The sequence below is a fragment of the Magnolia sinica genome, chromosome 7 (assembly GCF_029962835.1).
Source record: "Magnolia sinica isolate HGM2019 chromosome 7, MsV1, whole genome shotgun sequence".
Classification (NCBI taxonomy): domain Eukaryota; kingdom Viridiplantae; phylum Streptophyta; class Magnoliopsida; order Magnoliales; family Magnoliaceae; genus Magnolia; species Magnolia sinica.
Genome location: NC_080579.1, coordinates 4,146,829 through 4,162,825, shown reverse-complemented (window position 1 = coordinate 4,162,825; position 15,997 = coordinate 4,146,829). Strand labels below are relative to the sequence as shown.

Sequence of the window (15,997 nt, the reverse complement as noted above, 5' to 3'; positions counted from 1 at the left end):
GTGACTTCTGACTCATCCATCATAAGTGTAGCTCGCATGTACTCCAATACAGACCACCTAAATCATGGGCCCTATTGTCAATGGAGCATATCCCAAAAAAGTCAACCAGTCATTCAAGCTTTGCCTTCTATATAGCCCGTTGAATTTAAACCGGTTGGACCATTTTCTTTTTAACCCATCATTTGACGGCACAAATTAGATGGTTTGGATCATCCTAGTGCTCCATCCACAATGGGGTCAACAATTGAGACAGCCAGGATTGCCACATTCTTTTGGCATGTATAAGGTGTATAAATCACCACTATCTAAGCCATGACAGAGCATGCTCATTGTACCCTCAAAAGAACAATTTGGAATACGACAAGTCAAACAGTTGCTATCGGTAATTCAGTATGGCTACAGACCATCCGAAACAGCATTGCTCTAATGCATGATTCTAGTCAAACTTACAGGTGGAGCTCGACTTCGTGGGATGAAAGCATATATTGAGTTCAGAAGGCTGATGTTGGATGTAAGCCTGTCCTGGTGAGAGACCACTAATGCCTGATACAGGGCATCGCCAGGACCCGCCACTAGTTTCCTTCTGAGTACATTCGACTCGGATTTTGTCGGCAATAGTAACATTCGGGTGACAGCTCTCACCTTCCCTTTGTCCAGATGGTTATACTCAAGATCATCCCCTTCGGCTTCCATTAACAAGTCCAAGATATCATCTACAAATTGCCGGTCCCACCTCATAACAGAAAACAACAGCCTCTCAAATACAGAACCCTTTGCCAGAAAAACCACCTCCTCAGGAGACAAATCCATCAGACGGGTAAAACCAAAAGCGCCGCTATTCACCGCACGCTCTTCTGACCATTTATCTTGGGGCAGTATAGATCGATAAACATTCTCTGGAGAAAATATGCTAAAAAGCTTCTCAAATGATTCTTGCGGAACACCATGACCATGTGCTGAGCAAGGCATTTCAGCACTTTCAACGATTTCTCGATAGAGTAGCTTTGGTATCTGAGGTTGAAACCAGAGAAAAAAACAGATCCAATTAATCAACACAACAGAAAGTAGAACATGGCAACAAAGAATTGAACTGGTCAAACAGACAGAGGATTAGTACTTGCAAGGGATCATCTCCAGGTGCCTAACCCCACACGTGTCTAAGATCCCAGCAGTTGAACAGGCAGGAGCACAGTGGATGTTCCCTAGCCCAAAAATCAGGCCAGTCCACTCTTGAATGTGGAACTTCAAGCTATTCTTTTTATCGATCCATTTTTTGAACATGTGAGGCCCACCTGAATAGCGGACTGGCCAGAATTTTGGGATGGAGCCCACCTGATGAATCACCCATATCTGGAACACATGCCACATTGACATGTACCAGGTGCTTGGATTCGGCATTCGCCCATTAGTTCTTACAAGCAGCATTCAGATAAAAGCAGCCATCCAAAAGTACCTTGTACGTTATAGGATTCCGACCTCCTGCATAGTGTACGTCTTCCAACTCCCCAAAGGGAGGGGGGGGAAGAGAATACAACATATGTCCGAAGTACAGATACGATCTACCTTCATTGCGTTCGAATAACTCTGGATGGTTGCACACCTACCATTGAAAAGGAAACGTCTCCAAATCAGATTCATCACAACGAAATGAAGAAAATCCAAACCAGGTCAAGTGACAAACAACTATGGAGCAAATCTCTAAGGGCCCATTTGGATACTACCAAAAAAGTTACTTTTTAACTTATGGTAAGTAATTAAGTTACTTTTTTTTCACTTAAGTTAATTTGGTAAGCATCATTATAGAAGTAACTTATTAGCTAAAAGCTACTTATCTTAATAACTTTTTTTAAGCTTTTCAACTTATGACTTTTCTATTTCTCTCTCTCTCTCTCTCTCTCTCTCTCTCTCTCTCTCTCTCACGGTCCATATCAAAGTAGGCTCCACATGGTGAGTGTCTACATTAGAGGTGTGAGCCCCACGGTGGATGGTCCACATAAAAGGTGGGCCCCGCATGATGGACAACCCCATATTAATGCCGGCCCACATATGGATGGTCCACATCAAAGGTCGGCCCATAATGATAAAAAGCCAATAACCAAGCGGGCTGATATGATGGACAACCCACTTCAAAGGTGGGGCCTACATGATGGATGATCCACATCAAAGGTGGGCTCCACATGATAGGCAGTGGAGATTGAAGCTAGGCCCCACATGATGGATGCCCCATATTAAGGTGGCCCCACATGATGAATGACCCACATCTAAGGTGAGCCCAGCATGATAGGCAAGCCACATTGAAGGTGGGGCACGTGATGGATAGTCCACATCAAAGTTGGGCTCCACATGATGGGCAATTAATAACAGTGGGCCTCACATGATAGATGGTCCACATCAACGTGGGGCCCACATGATGGACGGTCCATATTAAAGGTCGGCCCTAATGATGAGTGGCCCATATCCAAGGTGATCTCTGCATGATGGACGGCCCACATTAGCGGTGGGGCCCACATGATGGACGGTCCACATCAAAGGTGGGCTCCACATGATGGGCGGTGGATATTGAAAGTATGCACCACATGATGGACAATAACATTAATGGTGGACCCCACATGATGGATGACCAACATCAAAGATGGGCCCTCAATGAATGGTGCACATAAAAGGTCAGTCCCTAATGATGAATGGCTCACATCCAAGGTAGGCCCCGCATGATGGGCGGCCGACATCAAAGGTGGGGCCCACGCAATGAACGGTCCACATCGAAGGTTGACCCCAAATAATGGATGGTGGATGTGAGGGGGACCAAACAGACTTGAAGGATAATTACTTAAGATGTTGGAAGCCAAACATGCTTTTCTACTTTTTGGCTGATAATTATGCTTAATAAGTAGAAACCAAGATAAGCAACTTATGGCATAAGTAGCTTGTCTTAAGTAACTTACAATCCAAATGCCCCCTAAATGAAAGGCTTCCATCAGATCCATGTGATAGAATGAAGCAACCACAGGCTCCTGATATATCGGGATGCAAATAGTGTCCTGATGCACCCAGTGCGTATTGATGGGGTCCACGTTTCAGTAATCCAGATTGTTGACATGATCAATCCACCATGGGTGGGGACATACCTGGGAACTCCTAGATAAGAAAGATCCTAACACATTGATCATGGCCTACATTAGACATTGAGAATTTTTCCCTCATTGAGAAAAAACAATTCCTGTAAAAAAGGCCAAAGATTAAACGGTTAGGGTCTCTATTCTAACTTCTTGGAGCATCCCCACATCCACTGTGGGGTCCACCATACAAATAGTCTGGATCACCATGACCTGGACCCCACCTACGTGGAAGGCACATCATGATGTTGTTGAAGTCCTGATGCATCAGGACTCAGCAATGCCTCTTTACAACGAGGATTCAATAAACCATAACCTGCCATGGGACGAAATTAAAAGAATAACCCATATTCCATATCATAGGAAAAGGAAAGAAATCAAGAAGCTACTTATTTCCATAAAAGGAAAGGCTTCAGCCATCTGGGGGACCTGATACGAGAACAGGAGAATACCTTCCTCAACTGGATAACAATGTTCATCAAGTTCAGAATTTTCTTCTCATTAAGATGACCGCGGCTTCCATCAAATAACTCAGCAAGGGATATTTTGTTCTTTATAGCTTGATAAAACGCTTGCTGTCGAGAGCTAAGTTTACAGTGCACCGTCACTTCAGTTTTACCTGTCATCTCTGTAATCACATCTTTCTTAACCCGCCGCAACATGAAGGGCTTTAGAACTGCATGCTGCCAGGAACAACCGACAAAACATTAGTCAGGGTTGAATAGCTTAGACTCCAAAGTTCCAATCTTGTGTTCAGTTCAATAATCTGAATCTGATAAAGCCCAGAAGCACCAAAACACAGCCACATACATGGCGCATTCGAACCATGCATCACAACAGCCCAACTGCATTAGATGGCCTAGCCCAAAAATAGGCTGTCCACTCATCAGGCAGGCCAGATAGGTTGCTGAATGTGGGCCATTGGCAGTTTTTTATAGCAGCCCATTAGTACACATGCCCCACCTGGTTAGTGGTTGGCCAGATGCTCGAGCCAGGTCATCTAAACAGCTGGGCCCACTTGACGCAAAGCTCCAATAGACCACATGTGCCAGATCAGCAAATGGATTTGGCAAAGGTCCAGAAAATACCATAGTCAATCATAGCCTTGTCCCAGCTAATTGGGTTGGGCTTGAAGCTCAAAAAAAAGGAGAAAAAAAGGAAAGAAAAGAAAAGAAATTCTTACCAGTCTGTTGAGCTGATGTTCATTCAACGTGCCACCATGTTCCGCATGGTTCTCAATGCTGATAATATGAAAAGAAAGGAAGAAGGATTGGTAAATGAACAGTGGAAATTTCATAAAAGAAAGATTGGAACTGACATGATGAGCTGAAGGAATACCCCTTTGAAAACCATTCATTGAATTGCTCATGACTGTCGAACAAGGTGGGCATGATGAAATGGAGAAGAGCCCATAGCTCAGCCATATTATTCTGTATGGGCGTCCCCGTCAGAAGCAAGCGGTTTCTACAATTGAAACTCAACAGCGTTTTCCACCGTATACTGCAAAATAAAATTTAAAAAATAAATAAATAATCAAACATCAGCAATGACCAAGGAATAGATAATGTTACCGAGCACAAACTGCTGCAGCAGTAATGTGAAATGGAGAAAAGGAACCAAGTAACGAACATGTATTCTATTCCAGTACAAGTAAACACCCGAACAAGGCATTATGATGGCACCTTTTTCAATTCAAACCAGCTATAGTAAGATCCGTGCATATTGCAATAACCTAAGCTATTGACCTCACAGTGCGCTCGATCATGGGACAAGCCATATGTTAACATCACCTCATCAAACGATCCTATCTATCTGATGAGGATGCAAAACTAAAACCAGTGGTGCACACTTAATGAGAGCCCAAGCGGGCAGATGATCAGTATTATCTGATGGGGGAGATTCCCAATGTATCTCCCAATCACCACATGGCCAAACATATAAACGATTTTGGATCAGGAAAATGTGGTACATGCATGTACAGCCTTTGTTGGACCGATCAAATGCTCGAACGAACATTGCATATTTCCTTAACACATAACAACGAATAAGGGCTTGACTTGGTGCATGCGTTAAGCTACCTGTTTGAACTTTTAATTGCCTGGGCTTCATCTAATACCATATATTGCCACTTCACACGCCGGAAGTACTTCTCATCAGACACCAACAGCTGATAGCTAGTAATCAGTATGTGGAATCCAGACTCTCTGCAAAAGAGACAATTTGTAACCCTTAAGGATGATAGGTGATATATTCTGTCAGGTCTGACCCAAAGAAATGCAAGCACAACTTACCTTCTATAAAGACGCTTTGGATTGATGTTTTTCCTAAGTATCGTCCTCTCTTGCAGCCCACCCCAGTATGGAAGTGTTTTCAAATCGGGACAGAAACGGCTAATTTCATCAGCCCAATTATTCAAGACGGAAGCAGGTGCAACGACCAGAAAGGGGCCCCATATATTTTTCTCCTGTACAAAACAGTCAATCCAAGGCATAAAAAAGATGAACATGCACATTAATATGGATAGACTACAGTGTAAAATACATGTATGATGTATCTAAGTTAGCTATCTGGCACTCTTGTCTGTGTAAAAGTGGCACAAATGGGCAAGATAAAAACCATTCCGATGCTAGGCCCTACAAAACTCCACAGCAGTCGGATGATCCCTAGCTGCGATTTGAGGACTTCCAACCACTGTATTTTTCCATTTGCTGGATTTCTTTTCTCCAGTTGTCCATTTCTAATCCTGAATGGTGCTTCAACCAGTGGCTAGGATCATGTGATCTGTGTGATTTTTGGGTACTACCCATCCACAGTGGGCCCCCACAAATGAATAGTCTGGATTTTATGTGTGGGATAGTGTGCTTGATAGCTAAAATAGATGTAAGTGACAACTTCATAGGCTTATAATCAGGGTGGGACACTTTCAATTTAGAAGTAGGATCAATCACCTCAGCTAAATGCGCCAAGAACGCCATGGCTTGGATTGTCTTTCCCAGGCCCATCTCATCGGCAAGGATTCCATTCAAACCCTGAAAGACAAGAGAACGGTTCTGAAGTCAGCAACTGGACTGCATACAAAATCAACTGAGAATCATAGGATACTGATGAATCAGCACATGTATGATTTGCCCACCCAGTCCGTACGAGTAGGCCCCATGGTTCAGTGACCAGACTGCTGATATAATAGGACGCACCACTGGAAAAGGGATCGCCCAGAAATATCCCAGATAGGAAAAGTTTCCTACATATAGACTGCACAGTTTATAAGAGTTCCCTTCATGGATAAAGATTACCTGCTCATAACAATTAACTAGCCATTGGAGACCTTTTAGCTGGTATTCTTTAAGAGAACCTTTAAACAGTTCTGGTGTCTGCACTGACGACGTTACAGGCATAGTTGACCTGAAAGTAGGAAAGAGGAACAGTTCAAATTCTGACCAGGTTAGTTGAATGATAAATCTTTGCCATCTGTTGTTAGAACAAAAATAGAAAACTTCGGTTTGCCTCAAACGCCCACCACGTCAACTCAAAAACTAAGTCGAGTGTCATTTACACAGATTTGATTTCTGAAATACTATAGAAGTATTGAAAACCCCTATAAATAACAAAATTTCATTTGAAAAATGGAGTATTTTCAAAAACCATTTAATAGAATTTAATGAAAAACTACCCTACGTAAAGAAAATTAGAAAGATGTCCTTTTTGGCATATACAAAACAATAAAACTCAACTACAGCTGGTGACTAGTTACAGAGTCAAACTTGTGATTTTTTTTCCAAGTCCTTAAAAAAAAAAAAAAAAGCTTGTTAAATCGAGTTTTACGTTGTGTTGACTAAAATTCTGATAGAATTAAAGTTGACTCAACTGGCCGGATTAATGACTGTTATTGACTCTGTTTTTTGTTTTTGTTTTACGTTGTGTTGACTAAAATTCTGATAGAATTAAAGTTGACTCAACTGGCCGGATTAATGACTGTTATTGACTCTGTTTTTTGTTTTTTTTTTTTTTTTTTGAAAAAGAGGTACAATGTTAACTTGAGAAGTTCCGACTTACGGATTTAGTAGGTCTATGTTACTGGAACCTGCAATCAAGTTGTCATTTGGCTGGCCTTCAGTTTCGACAGCTTGACGCAGCTTCATGCATTCACTGTCAAATGCACTAGTTATCTTCTTCTGCTGGGAGACTGCGAGCTGGGCTGCTCTCAAAGCCTCTCTTTTCAATGCAGCCTCCTCAGGATCTTCTTCCTCTTCTGGCTTATCCTCTGCAGAGCCAGTTGGCTCCTCGAGATCATCAGATTCTCCTTCAGGCAGCGCCGCAGTTTCAGAGGCTGAGGTTGACTTGTTCTGCATGAAATGGCTATACAGCTCTGTCTGCGATAGTAGAAAGTTGAGCCTCTGCTGCTGTCTCTTTGCCTCACGGAGCTCTTCCTCACGCTTCAGAGCTTCCGCCGCCTCCCTCTCCTCTTTCTTCCTAATTTCTGCCTGCAAGAAGACATGCCAGACAAGCATGTTTTATGAAGTCTGAGGATTGAATTTCTAAAAAGACTGACACATGTATTTCTTGTTTCCTCTATTAGTGTTGTTTTGTTCTTCTTTTTTAATAAAACTTAGTTATCCTTCAACAATAGCAATTATCTTGCATGTGGCAAAAAAAAAAAAATTTGTAACATGTAGCACCACTCACATTAAATTCAAGTTTTAGGTATAGTTGCAAGAAGCATTAATTGAAGCACCAAGAATTTTGGGTATGGGAGCAGGAAGCATCATTTTCAGAATGTAAACAAGTATAACTTGGTAGGAAGCAGGACTGGGAGCAAGATTTCGAAGCATGATTCTAAGCGGTGTGGCACCTAGTTAGAAGGATCCTGCAACTGAGATTAAGGCACCAAAGATGCTTTACATGATCTTAGGAAGGCAGGATGTGGAATTTCAAAGAATATCAGTATAACGCATGAACTATTAAGAAGAAGAAAAAGATGATCTTTCACTAATATGTTAGGAATGTATTCAGCATAAGAATGTCAAAATGCTAATACACAAGAACTACAGTCTTAATCAGACAGCAGATTTTCAACCAAAACAAATGCAGTTTTTAACATAGTGACAAATTGCGCTCTCAGCAATTTCTTGGCCCAAAATTTCTCAGGAGATTTTCAAATTTTGAGGTTTTTCTTGGGATTCGTCAGGAAAATCTCGCCGAAAATAAATAAATATATATTTACTGTGAATTAATAAACTAGTTAAATTTAAAATATGTTTATATAACATGGGGGAGGTGTGGTAGACACTGTGTTTCAACTCTGAGGTCATGGGTTCGAGAATCCATGTGGTATAAGAGTGAGTGTGTGTGTGTGTGTGTGTGTGTGTGTGTGGACCTTTCCAAAAAACATGAGGAAGGTGTGGTCAAGTACTGTAGGACCATATGGCATCTGATTTTTCCGGCCATTTGGTGGGTTGTTTGGGCCGAGCGGAGTAGACGTCGATTTCAGAACACTTCAAGATCGAGCGATGCAGTGGTAGCTTTCATCACAGTTTTTGTCACTGAGTAGGCTTCCATTCTCAATGTTAAGCATGATCTTTTAGTGTCTGTTTTAGGGCTGTAGTCCCTTTGGGACACTCTTCTTGTTTTTTCTCCATTTTTCTTGCAAGTGATCCTTTAATAAAATTTCCGTTACTCAAAACACACACACACACACACTTACACTTTTTAAGGTTTTTACTTTTTTTTTCTGGTTAATATCACCAAAAAAGCATGATACTTTAAAATTGGCCGACATTTTGAAAACCTTGCAGTAATTGTTTAGTATATTTTTGCCTCTCAAAAAAAATTTGTTTAGTGTATTTTTTGTGATAGATTTTCAGCATCTCAGAGATATCTTTCCACACTGCTTTTCAATAGTTTACTTTCAGTTACAAAAGAAATTAGCATATATTCCAGTTGAAACACATAGAGAGAACCGTACCTGCTCCTTATCCACTCTTTTCCAGAAAACTTGCATATCTCTAGTTGATCTTTTGGTGCGAACTCCCGCCCCCCTGCTAAATTTGCATGACCTGTTCGCCTTAAATCTCACCTGGCAAAGACAACAGATCATGCTCAAGTTCAATATAAATCAAAATTCGGCATAACAAAATATTCCACCCATGATGTGCAACAATGAAAAGGAAATAAAATCGAAAAAGCACATAAGCAAGATAAAGTATACATGCCTCTCTCAGACAGATCTCTGAGAACCTCTTGGCATCGGCTACTTGTTTCCTGTGAAAGTTAAAGAACACCTTGTGATGCCTTGGGATGTCCCTTCTCACAATATTCACCCAGAACTTCCCAATCTTCTCCTTCTCCTCTTTCTCAATCACAGAAGGATCTTTCTTCACCTTTTGCTTCTTGGGTAAGCTGCGCTTGATAATCTGCAGTTGAAAGCTTAAAGAAATGAGAACACTAACCTTCAAGCATGCCAGCATATAGAAAAGGAAACCCATAAGTCATAACAGAATTCACCAAAGGCTGTGTCAGGAAGTGCATGGTTTCCAAAGGCCTACGTAACACGATATTGCCAAACTGGGAGTGAGACATGATAAAGAACCATCCATGCATATTTCACTTTTTGATTTAGAGTGGAAAGAGCAGGCAAACAGAAGCCTGGGCAATGCAGGTTCCCTTTTCCACTCCACCCCAAATGCCATGCTGGTCTTGTTGGGTTCGAACGAAGTCATGCCAACCATATTTTGCAAATACATCCAAACAGACCCTAAGGGGAAGTTTGGACAGCCGTTTTTTTTCTTTTCTTTTCTTTTCTTTTTTAAACGATAACATTGGATGAGAGAACTTCATGGTAAAAGAAATCAATTCTGCAATGATTACAATTTCCTTTTCCACCATGTATGAAATGTCTTGGATTGCTTTTTCCTCAAATCCAGCGCAATGCTTACAATCCGAACAGAGGAGGATTGTAAACTTATCACTTGTGATTTGATTTACCACAGGAATCTCTTTATCCAACGGGTTACCCATTGGACAAGCTCACAAGAGTTCCATGGTTTAAAAAATATGTTCAGCGATTGCAATTTCCTCTTCCACTCTGGGAGATGTCCTAGATTCCCTTTTCTTGGAAAAATCAATTTTCACAATACAAACAGAGGAGAATTGTAATCATATCACTTGTGATTTGATTTACCACAGGAATCTCTTTATCCAACTGGTCTTCCATTGGACAAGATCACAAGAGTTCCATGGTTTAAAAATAATAATAATAATAATTAATAAATAAATAAATAAAACTGCAGTAATTACAATTTCCTCTTCCACTCTGGGAAATGTCCTAGAATCCCTTTTCTTGAAATAATCAATTTTCGCAATCCAAATAGAGGAGAATTGTAATTATATCATTTGTGATTTAATTTGCCACAGAAATCTCTTATCCAAACTGGGCCTAAGCAACTAAAATTGAAGTGATATTGCTCGGATGGATTGAAACACTGACCTCATACGTATCTCCTTTTTCCAGGACTTTAACATAATAAATCTGTAAGGTGCCTGCTTCGGACATAATCGTCCTCTTTGTTCCACCAGCTGCCCCCTCTGGTATGGATGGATCCAGCCCATTATCAAGGACTTGGAGATTGAACTTCTGAATGGAATTACAAACAGCCGGGGACTTTAATTTTGCCTGAAGTGATTCAAATTCAGGTTGAGGGTCGCCCATTCCCATGCGGCTCCGAAACCCAAGCCTCCTATCACTGGCCATCATCGAAGCCAATGTACCCAAATCAAGGGTCCCCTTCAAGATACATTCCTCTATCCGAACATCGGCCAAGCTCGGCAACTTCAGTGATGTCACGAGCTTATCATAAGTGGGTGGAATTCTATACGTGATGCCCTCACCAATATCCAAATATGCAGCATCGAGTGAGGACAAAAACCTGTCGCTGCAGTAGTCCGAACCAAAATCCGCGTCATAGTAACTCCCCTGCTTGAAGGGAGTGATGTCAGCAAAAAATTCAGACGGAGTCTCCATTCCGTGAAATGCTTTCTCCTCCTTCACGGGGATTAGAGACTCGGCCAATTTTCGGCCTTTAGAAGAAACATGGTTCCGTTTTGAGGCCGACATTCCTGTTCGGACAAGAGCAGGCGCAAGGGCAGGGGCCGGGCTTGATGATTCTTTGAACCTCACCCTCCTGTACTTCTGAACATGCTCCCCAAGCATTGACCGGTACCGCTCCTCAGAAATGTGGGTCCCATAATCATCACTGCAGTCTTCATCGTTGCTGTCCACATCTCGCCTAGCAGAAGAATTCGAACCAGGCTCTGCCTTGACAAAAGGCCTCTTCCGCTTGGTCAGGTCTGCCATTGCTCCCCGACCTGATTCACAATTACCCAAAAGCAACAAAAATGTATATGAATTAATCACAACGGACCGCCCCGAATCCTCCACCCACCACCATAAATTCAGGAGGAAATACACGATCCTCGGCTTGAGCATGCAGTTGTCCTTGGATCCTAAGCCCCTACAAGTGGGGTCCACGGCCTGGCAATCTAGACTGTTGATCTGTCGGGCCCCTACTGTGGATAGACCATGGCTGAATTATCACCCCAAATAACAATCCTAACCTCTGATCATAGCATGCACATGCACACATAGGAAAATAAAATTACAGCCACGGTCCACATTCAACTGTGATCTTCCAATCACGGAGAATCTGGGGCCCTCCATATCAAAATTCTGGGTTGCAAACCACGGGCCCACACGTAAAGTGTTCCTCCATGCGGTGCCCATATAATTCCTCTAAATTCTACTAAAACAAACAACATATTGCCCAGAAAAAAAAAAAAAAAAAAAAAAAAACATAAAATCATACTTAAATCCTAGTATCAGTAAATGGGCACCTCAAATTCTCATTCAAAATCAAAACCCAAAAAAAACAAGACTTCAAAAAAAAAAAAGTACGAAAGAAAGAAAATTCCACAGTATTGAATGGTGAAAACGCCTACCTCGGCTACCTCTGCTCTCATCCTGACTACTACTCCCATAATTATCAAAATCATCATCTTCTTGGGGGAGTTGAAAGTTCATCAAAGACTACATAAAACCCAAAAACACACACAAACAAAAAGAAATAAAAATACTTAGAAAGAGAGAAAAAAGAACAAGCAACATGACAGAAAGTCCTACAAAATCGAATACGAAACCAATCCAAACGGCTACAACACCAAATCAAGATCCGAAAGCAGGGAGAACCCAATTGAGAAAAGCAAAAACCCACATCAAATACCTCGAGATTGAAGAGATTGGCGTAGGATAAGCCGTTCTTCGACTGGCGCTTCTGCTCCATGCGTTAGGGTTTCGAGAAGAAGGAGGGGGAGAAAGAGAGCGGAAAAGAAGCGGAGAGAGGGCTTAGGGAATGAGGGAGGGTAGATAAAGGGGGTGGGCACGTGACCTTGGCACGTGAGACGGGGATGGGAGGAGGGTTTGGGAGAGTAAGGAGGAGAGAAAGGGCATGATTTTCGAGGGGTGCGTAGGATAAGAATAAAAGAGGAGAAGAGAAGGGAGGCATCGAGGGGAGAGAGACAGCCGGTTGGCAGGAAAGAGTGGTCATCGCTAACATGCGCCGGGTGGGTGACGTTTAGTAACGCGCGCAGCGGGTTGCCTGTTGGGACTCGGAAACCATTCCAGAAACCGGGAATGAGAAGAGCAGAGGCGAATTTACCAAAATAACCCTCTCTTTGATAGATTGACCATTATATCCTGAACTGAGTGATGATGGGCAGGGCTGGTTTATGATAAAACCATCTCTCCCCGTACACGTGGCAGGTCGATTTATAGATCGGGACCGTACATCTAGTGTTGTCTGTCATGGATGGCCAAGATTTTTAAAATGACGCCTACAAGAAAATCATAGCCGTCCTTTACTTTACTTATCACCACGGAATGTCGACCATCTAATTTTTTATTTCCGATGTTGCACTGAAGGTCATTGATCAGAGGGCTAGGATCGTCAGATCTATGTCTATTTTTAACCATTTTGCACCAACAGGAAAGGGGATTTGACGAACGGTCCTGAATAGCATGACCCCATGCCACGTGTACGGTGGATGAACCAGCTATACCATGTCCTGTCCTCCACAAAAGTATTGAAAACGAGAACACACAGCTGATGCACTCTTCTCTCACGCGTGAACTTGGTACGCGTGTGAAAGATCTAGACTTCATCAGGTGGATCCTATATACCTCATCTAAAAAAATGAAGCTTGTCTGATTGTTTTGGACCGTTGGTTATTTTCCCTTTACCGTCCATTTATTTTCTACGTGTGCCGCCCATCTTATAATTAACAGTCCTGATATTTTACACAAGGCATCTAAAAACTGGCTAATCTGACCAGCACTATTTAACACGTGTGACATTTTTTACGTGTGTGTGACAGGGATAGTACCTGGCATTGGTAATGGCTCCCCAGGTTAGGAAAGGGATTAGCTAGATAAAACACATGCATCATGGTGGGTCCGAATAGCACCGGTCAGGGAAGCAGATTGGCTAGTGTACCTCACACCAGCTAGATAGTCGCTGTATTGACGGCAGCAAGTAGTTTGAGATACGTATTATATCTAAAGTATCCATCCATTTGGCGAGCTAGTATTATAGCGTAAGATATAAAATAAGACAGATCTAACTATCAAGTGGACCACACTCCAAAAAGTAGTAAGGGATTAAACGTGTACCATTGAAATCCTTTTTGGAGTCATGTAAGTTTTGGATAAAAATGAAATTTGTTTTTCTCTTCATTCAAGTTTTTGTGACCTAATGAATAGATTGGATGGAAAATAAATGTTATGGTGAGCCATGTAAATTATTTAATGGTGAAAATCATTATCTCTACTATTATATCAGAATTATCTCTTCCTATCTTTACTAAGTTATCATGTGCATTACCACTAATAGATGGTGAAGTAGCTACCTTACACTGTCGGCACTAGGACAGCAACACATCATAATAAACATGAGCGTGTCTAGGAGTAAGCCATGCACATAGGTTAAATATAATACCATCATATAACCATAGATTTACCGGTATGAGACAATCCATGTAGAAAGTGTTTTCAAAACATTCATTATTTATTTTATTATTAAAATATTTAGTTAATCAAATTTGAATCTTATAAATGTACTTTGAATGGGGATTACAACAGGGAAAAAGAAAGAAATTCTCGAAGTGAATTTCAGTTGAGTTTTTTTCCCCTTGATATATAAGAAAATAATTAATAAAAGAGAAAGTCTTACAAGACATACACAATAAGACAAACAAGTCAATATGAACATGAGATGGAAGTGAAAAAATTAAGACAATTAAGAACATGGATATCATTTGAACAGTTTGTGCGACTCGGAGCCCGAGGAGCGTCAGTGCTCGTCTTCATACGACACGTACTTACAGCAGGTATTCTGTGGCTGGTGGCAGAGTCATACTGTTTTCCATGATGCGATCCCTACTTCATTCTTAGGATCAAAGGCATCGCAGGAAATTCCTGCATGCTCGGTAGGGCCTACCGAGATGTTTGTGCGAAATCTACTCCGTCCATTCCATCCGTCCCGTGAATTTATTTGAAGACGTGCAACCAAAAATAGGATGTTTATAACACTCAAGTAGCCACACTAGAGGAACCAGTAGGCATTCAATGAGCAGTGAAAACCGTTGAAACATTCCTATGATGATAAAAGTTTGGTATATAAACATCAAGGTAAAGCTTAAGAAGGTTTCAACGGTAGGAATTTGTTTCCCCAATTTTCCCTCTCATGTGACCAACTTGAGTATTTTATCTTACTCAATTTTGGTCGTACTTTCTGAAATGAGCTCGGTAAAACAGATGGAAGGATTGGATTTCTCACATACGTTACAGTGGGTCCCACACAGCATCCTTGGGCAGGAACTTCCTGGGAGAGACTTAGGCAGAAAATCCGCGTCTGGCCACAGGACGGTATTCTCCTGAGTTAGAGATGTAAAAGTGAGTCCCACGTATCAGTGATCCAAACCGTTGATACGATGGTCCATGCGTTGGAAGATCCCAACCATGGAATCTTTTGGCCTTTTTCGGTTGAATGTGGACTGACGCGGGCTGGGTGCTACCCCCACCATGACCTAACTAGAGATGGACGGTCTTGGAGGGGCTACGTGGGTCTACATTGATGTATGTGTTTTATCCACGCCATCCATCCATTTTGAAAGATCATTTTTTTAGGGCATAAGCTCATTTAAATGAGGTAGATTGAAGGCTTGAGTGGACCACACCGAAGGAACAGTGGAGATTGAACGCCTGCCATTGAAAAACCCTTAAAGTCCATGGAAGTTTTGGATCAATCTTATATTTATTATTTGCTTCATCCAGTCTATGTGGCCTTATGAACAGATTCGTTAGCAAGTAAACATCACGGTGGGCCCTAGGAAGGTTTCAACCGTGGGGGTCAATGTCACCAACAAAGCGGATTTCCCGCTAAAGCCTTTAGCTGGTGAAAGGATTCTGGATAGGGCCGACTGTGATGTTTGTGAGAAATACAGTCCATCCATCCATTTGTGGAGCCTGTTTTAGAACATGCTACAAAAAATAAGATGATCCAAAACTCAAGTTCGCTATTTAGAGATGAAATAGTGGTAGGAGATGAAATAGTACAGATAGAAATGCCTACCATGAAAACCTTCCTGGGCTCCACCTTAATCTTCATATACCTGCTAAACCCCTTATAAGGTCATTTTCACTGGGATGAAGAAACAATGCAGAACAAAGTGAAACTTTCGTGGCCAATTAAATATTTCAACGGTGGTCACTAAATCCTTACTTTTTACTCTCGTGTGATCCATTTTAGTCATGAATTGACCTTATTATTTTATTTGAT

At 41.6% G+C, this 15,997-nt stretch overlaps 1 protein-coding gene across 1 annotated transcript in view; it reads right to left on the bottom strand.

The window, feature by feature from the left end:
- Nucleotides 1-12,734, bottom strand: part of LOC131250886 (chromatin-remodeling ATPase INO80) — a 29,936-nt gene extending 17,202 nt beyond the window's left edge. The window contains exons 1-15 of the mRNA XM_058251270.1: nt 12,386-12,734; nt 12,105-12,192; nt 10,597-11,474; nt 9,323-9,523; nt 9,076-9,186; nt 7,167-7,594; nt 6,407-6,515; nt 6,062-6,142; nt 5,405-5,577; nt 5,192-5,317; nt 4,452-4,613; nt 4,297-4,354; nt 3,566-3,796; nt 1,454-1,600; nt 451-1,011 (exon numbers count right to left, since the gene is read on the bottom strand). Of these exons, the coding sequence (XP_058107253.1) occupies nt 451-1,011; nt 1,454-1,600; nt 3,566-3,796; nt 4,297-4,354; nt 4,452-4,613; nt 5,192-5,317; nt 5,405-5,577; nt 6,062-6,142; nt 6,407-6,515; nt 7,167-7,594; nt 9,076-9,186; nt 9,323-9,523; nt 10,597-11,474; nt 12,105-12,192; nt 12,386-12,445 (3,414 nt within the window). The 5' untranslated portion in view covers nt 12,446-12,734. The remainder of the gene's footprint in view (nt 1-450; nt 1,012-1,453; nt 1,601-3,565; nt 3,797-4,296; nt 4,355-4,451; nt 4,614-5,191; nt 5,318-5,404; nt 5,578-6,061; nt 6,143-6,406; nt 6,516-7,166; nt 7,595-9,075; nt 9,187-9,322; nt 9,524-10,596; nt 11,475-12,104; nt 12,193-12,385) is intronic.
- Nucleotides 12,735-15,997: the final 3,263 nt, after the last annotated feature.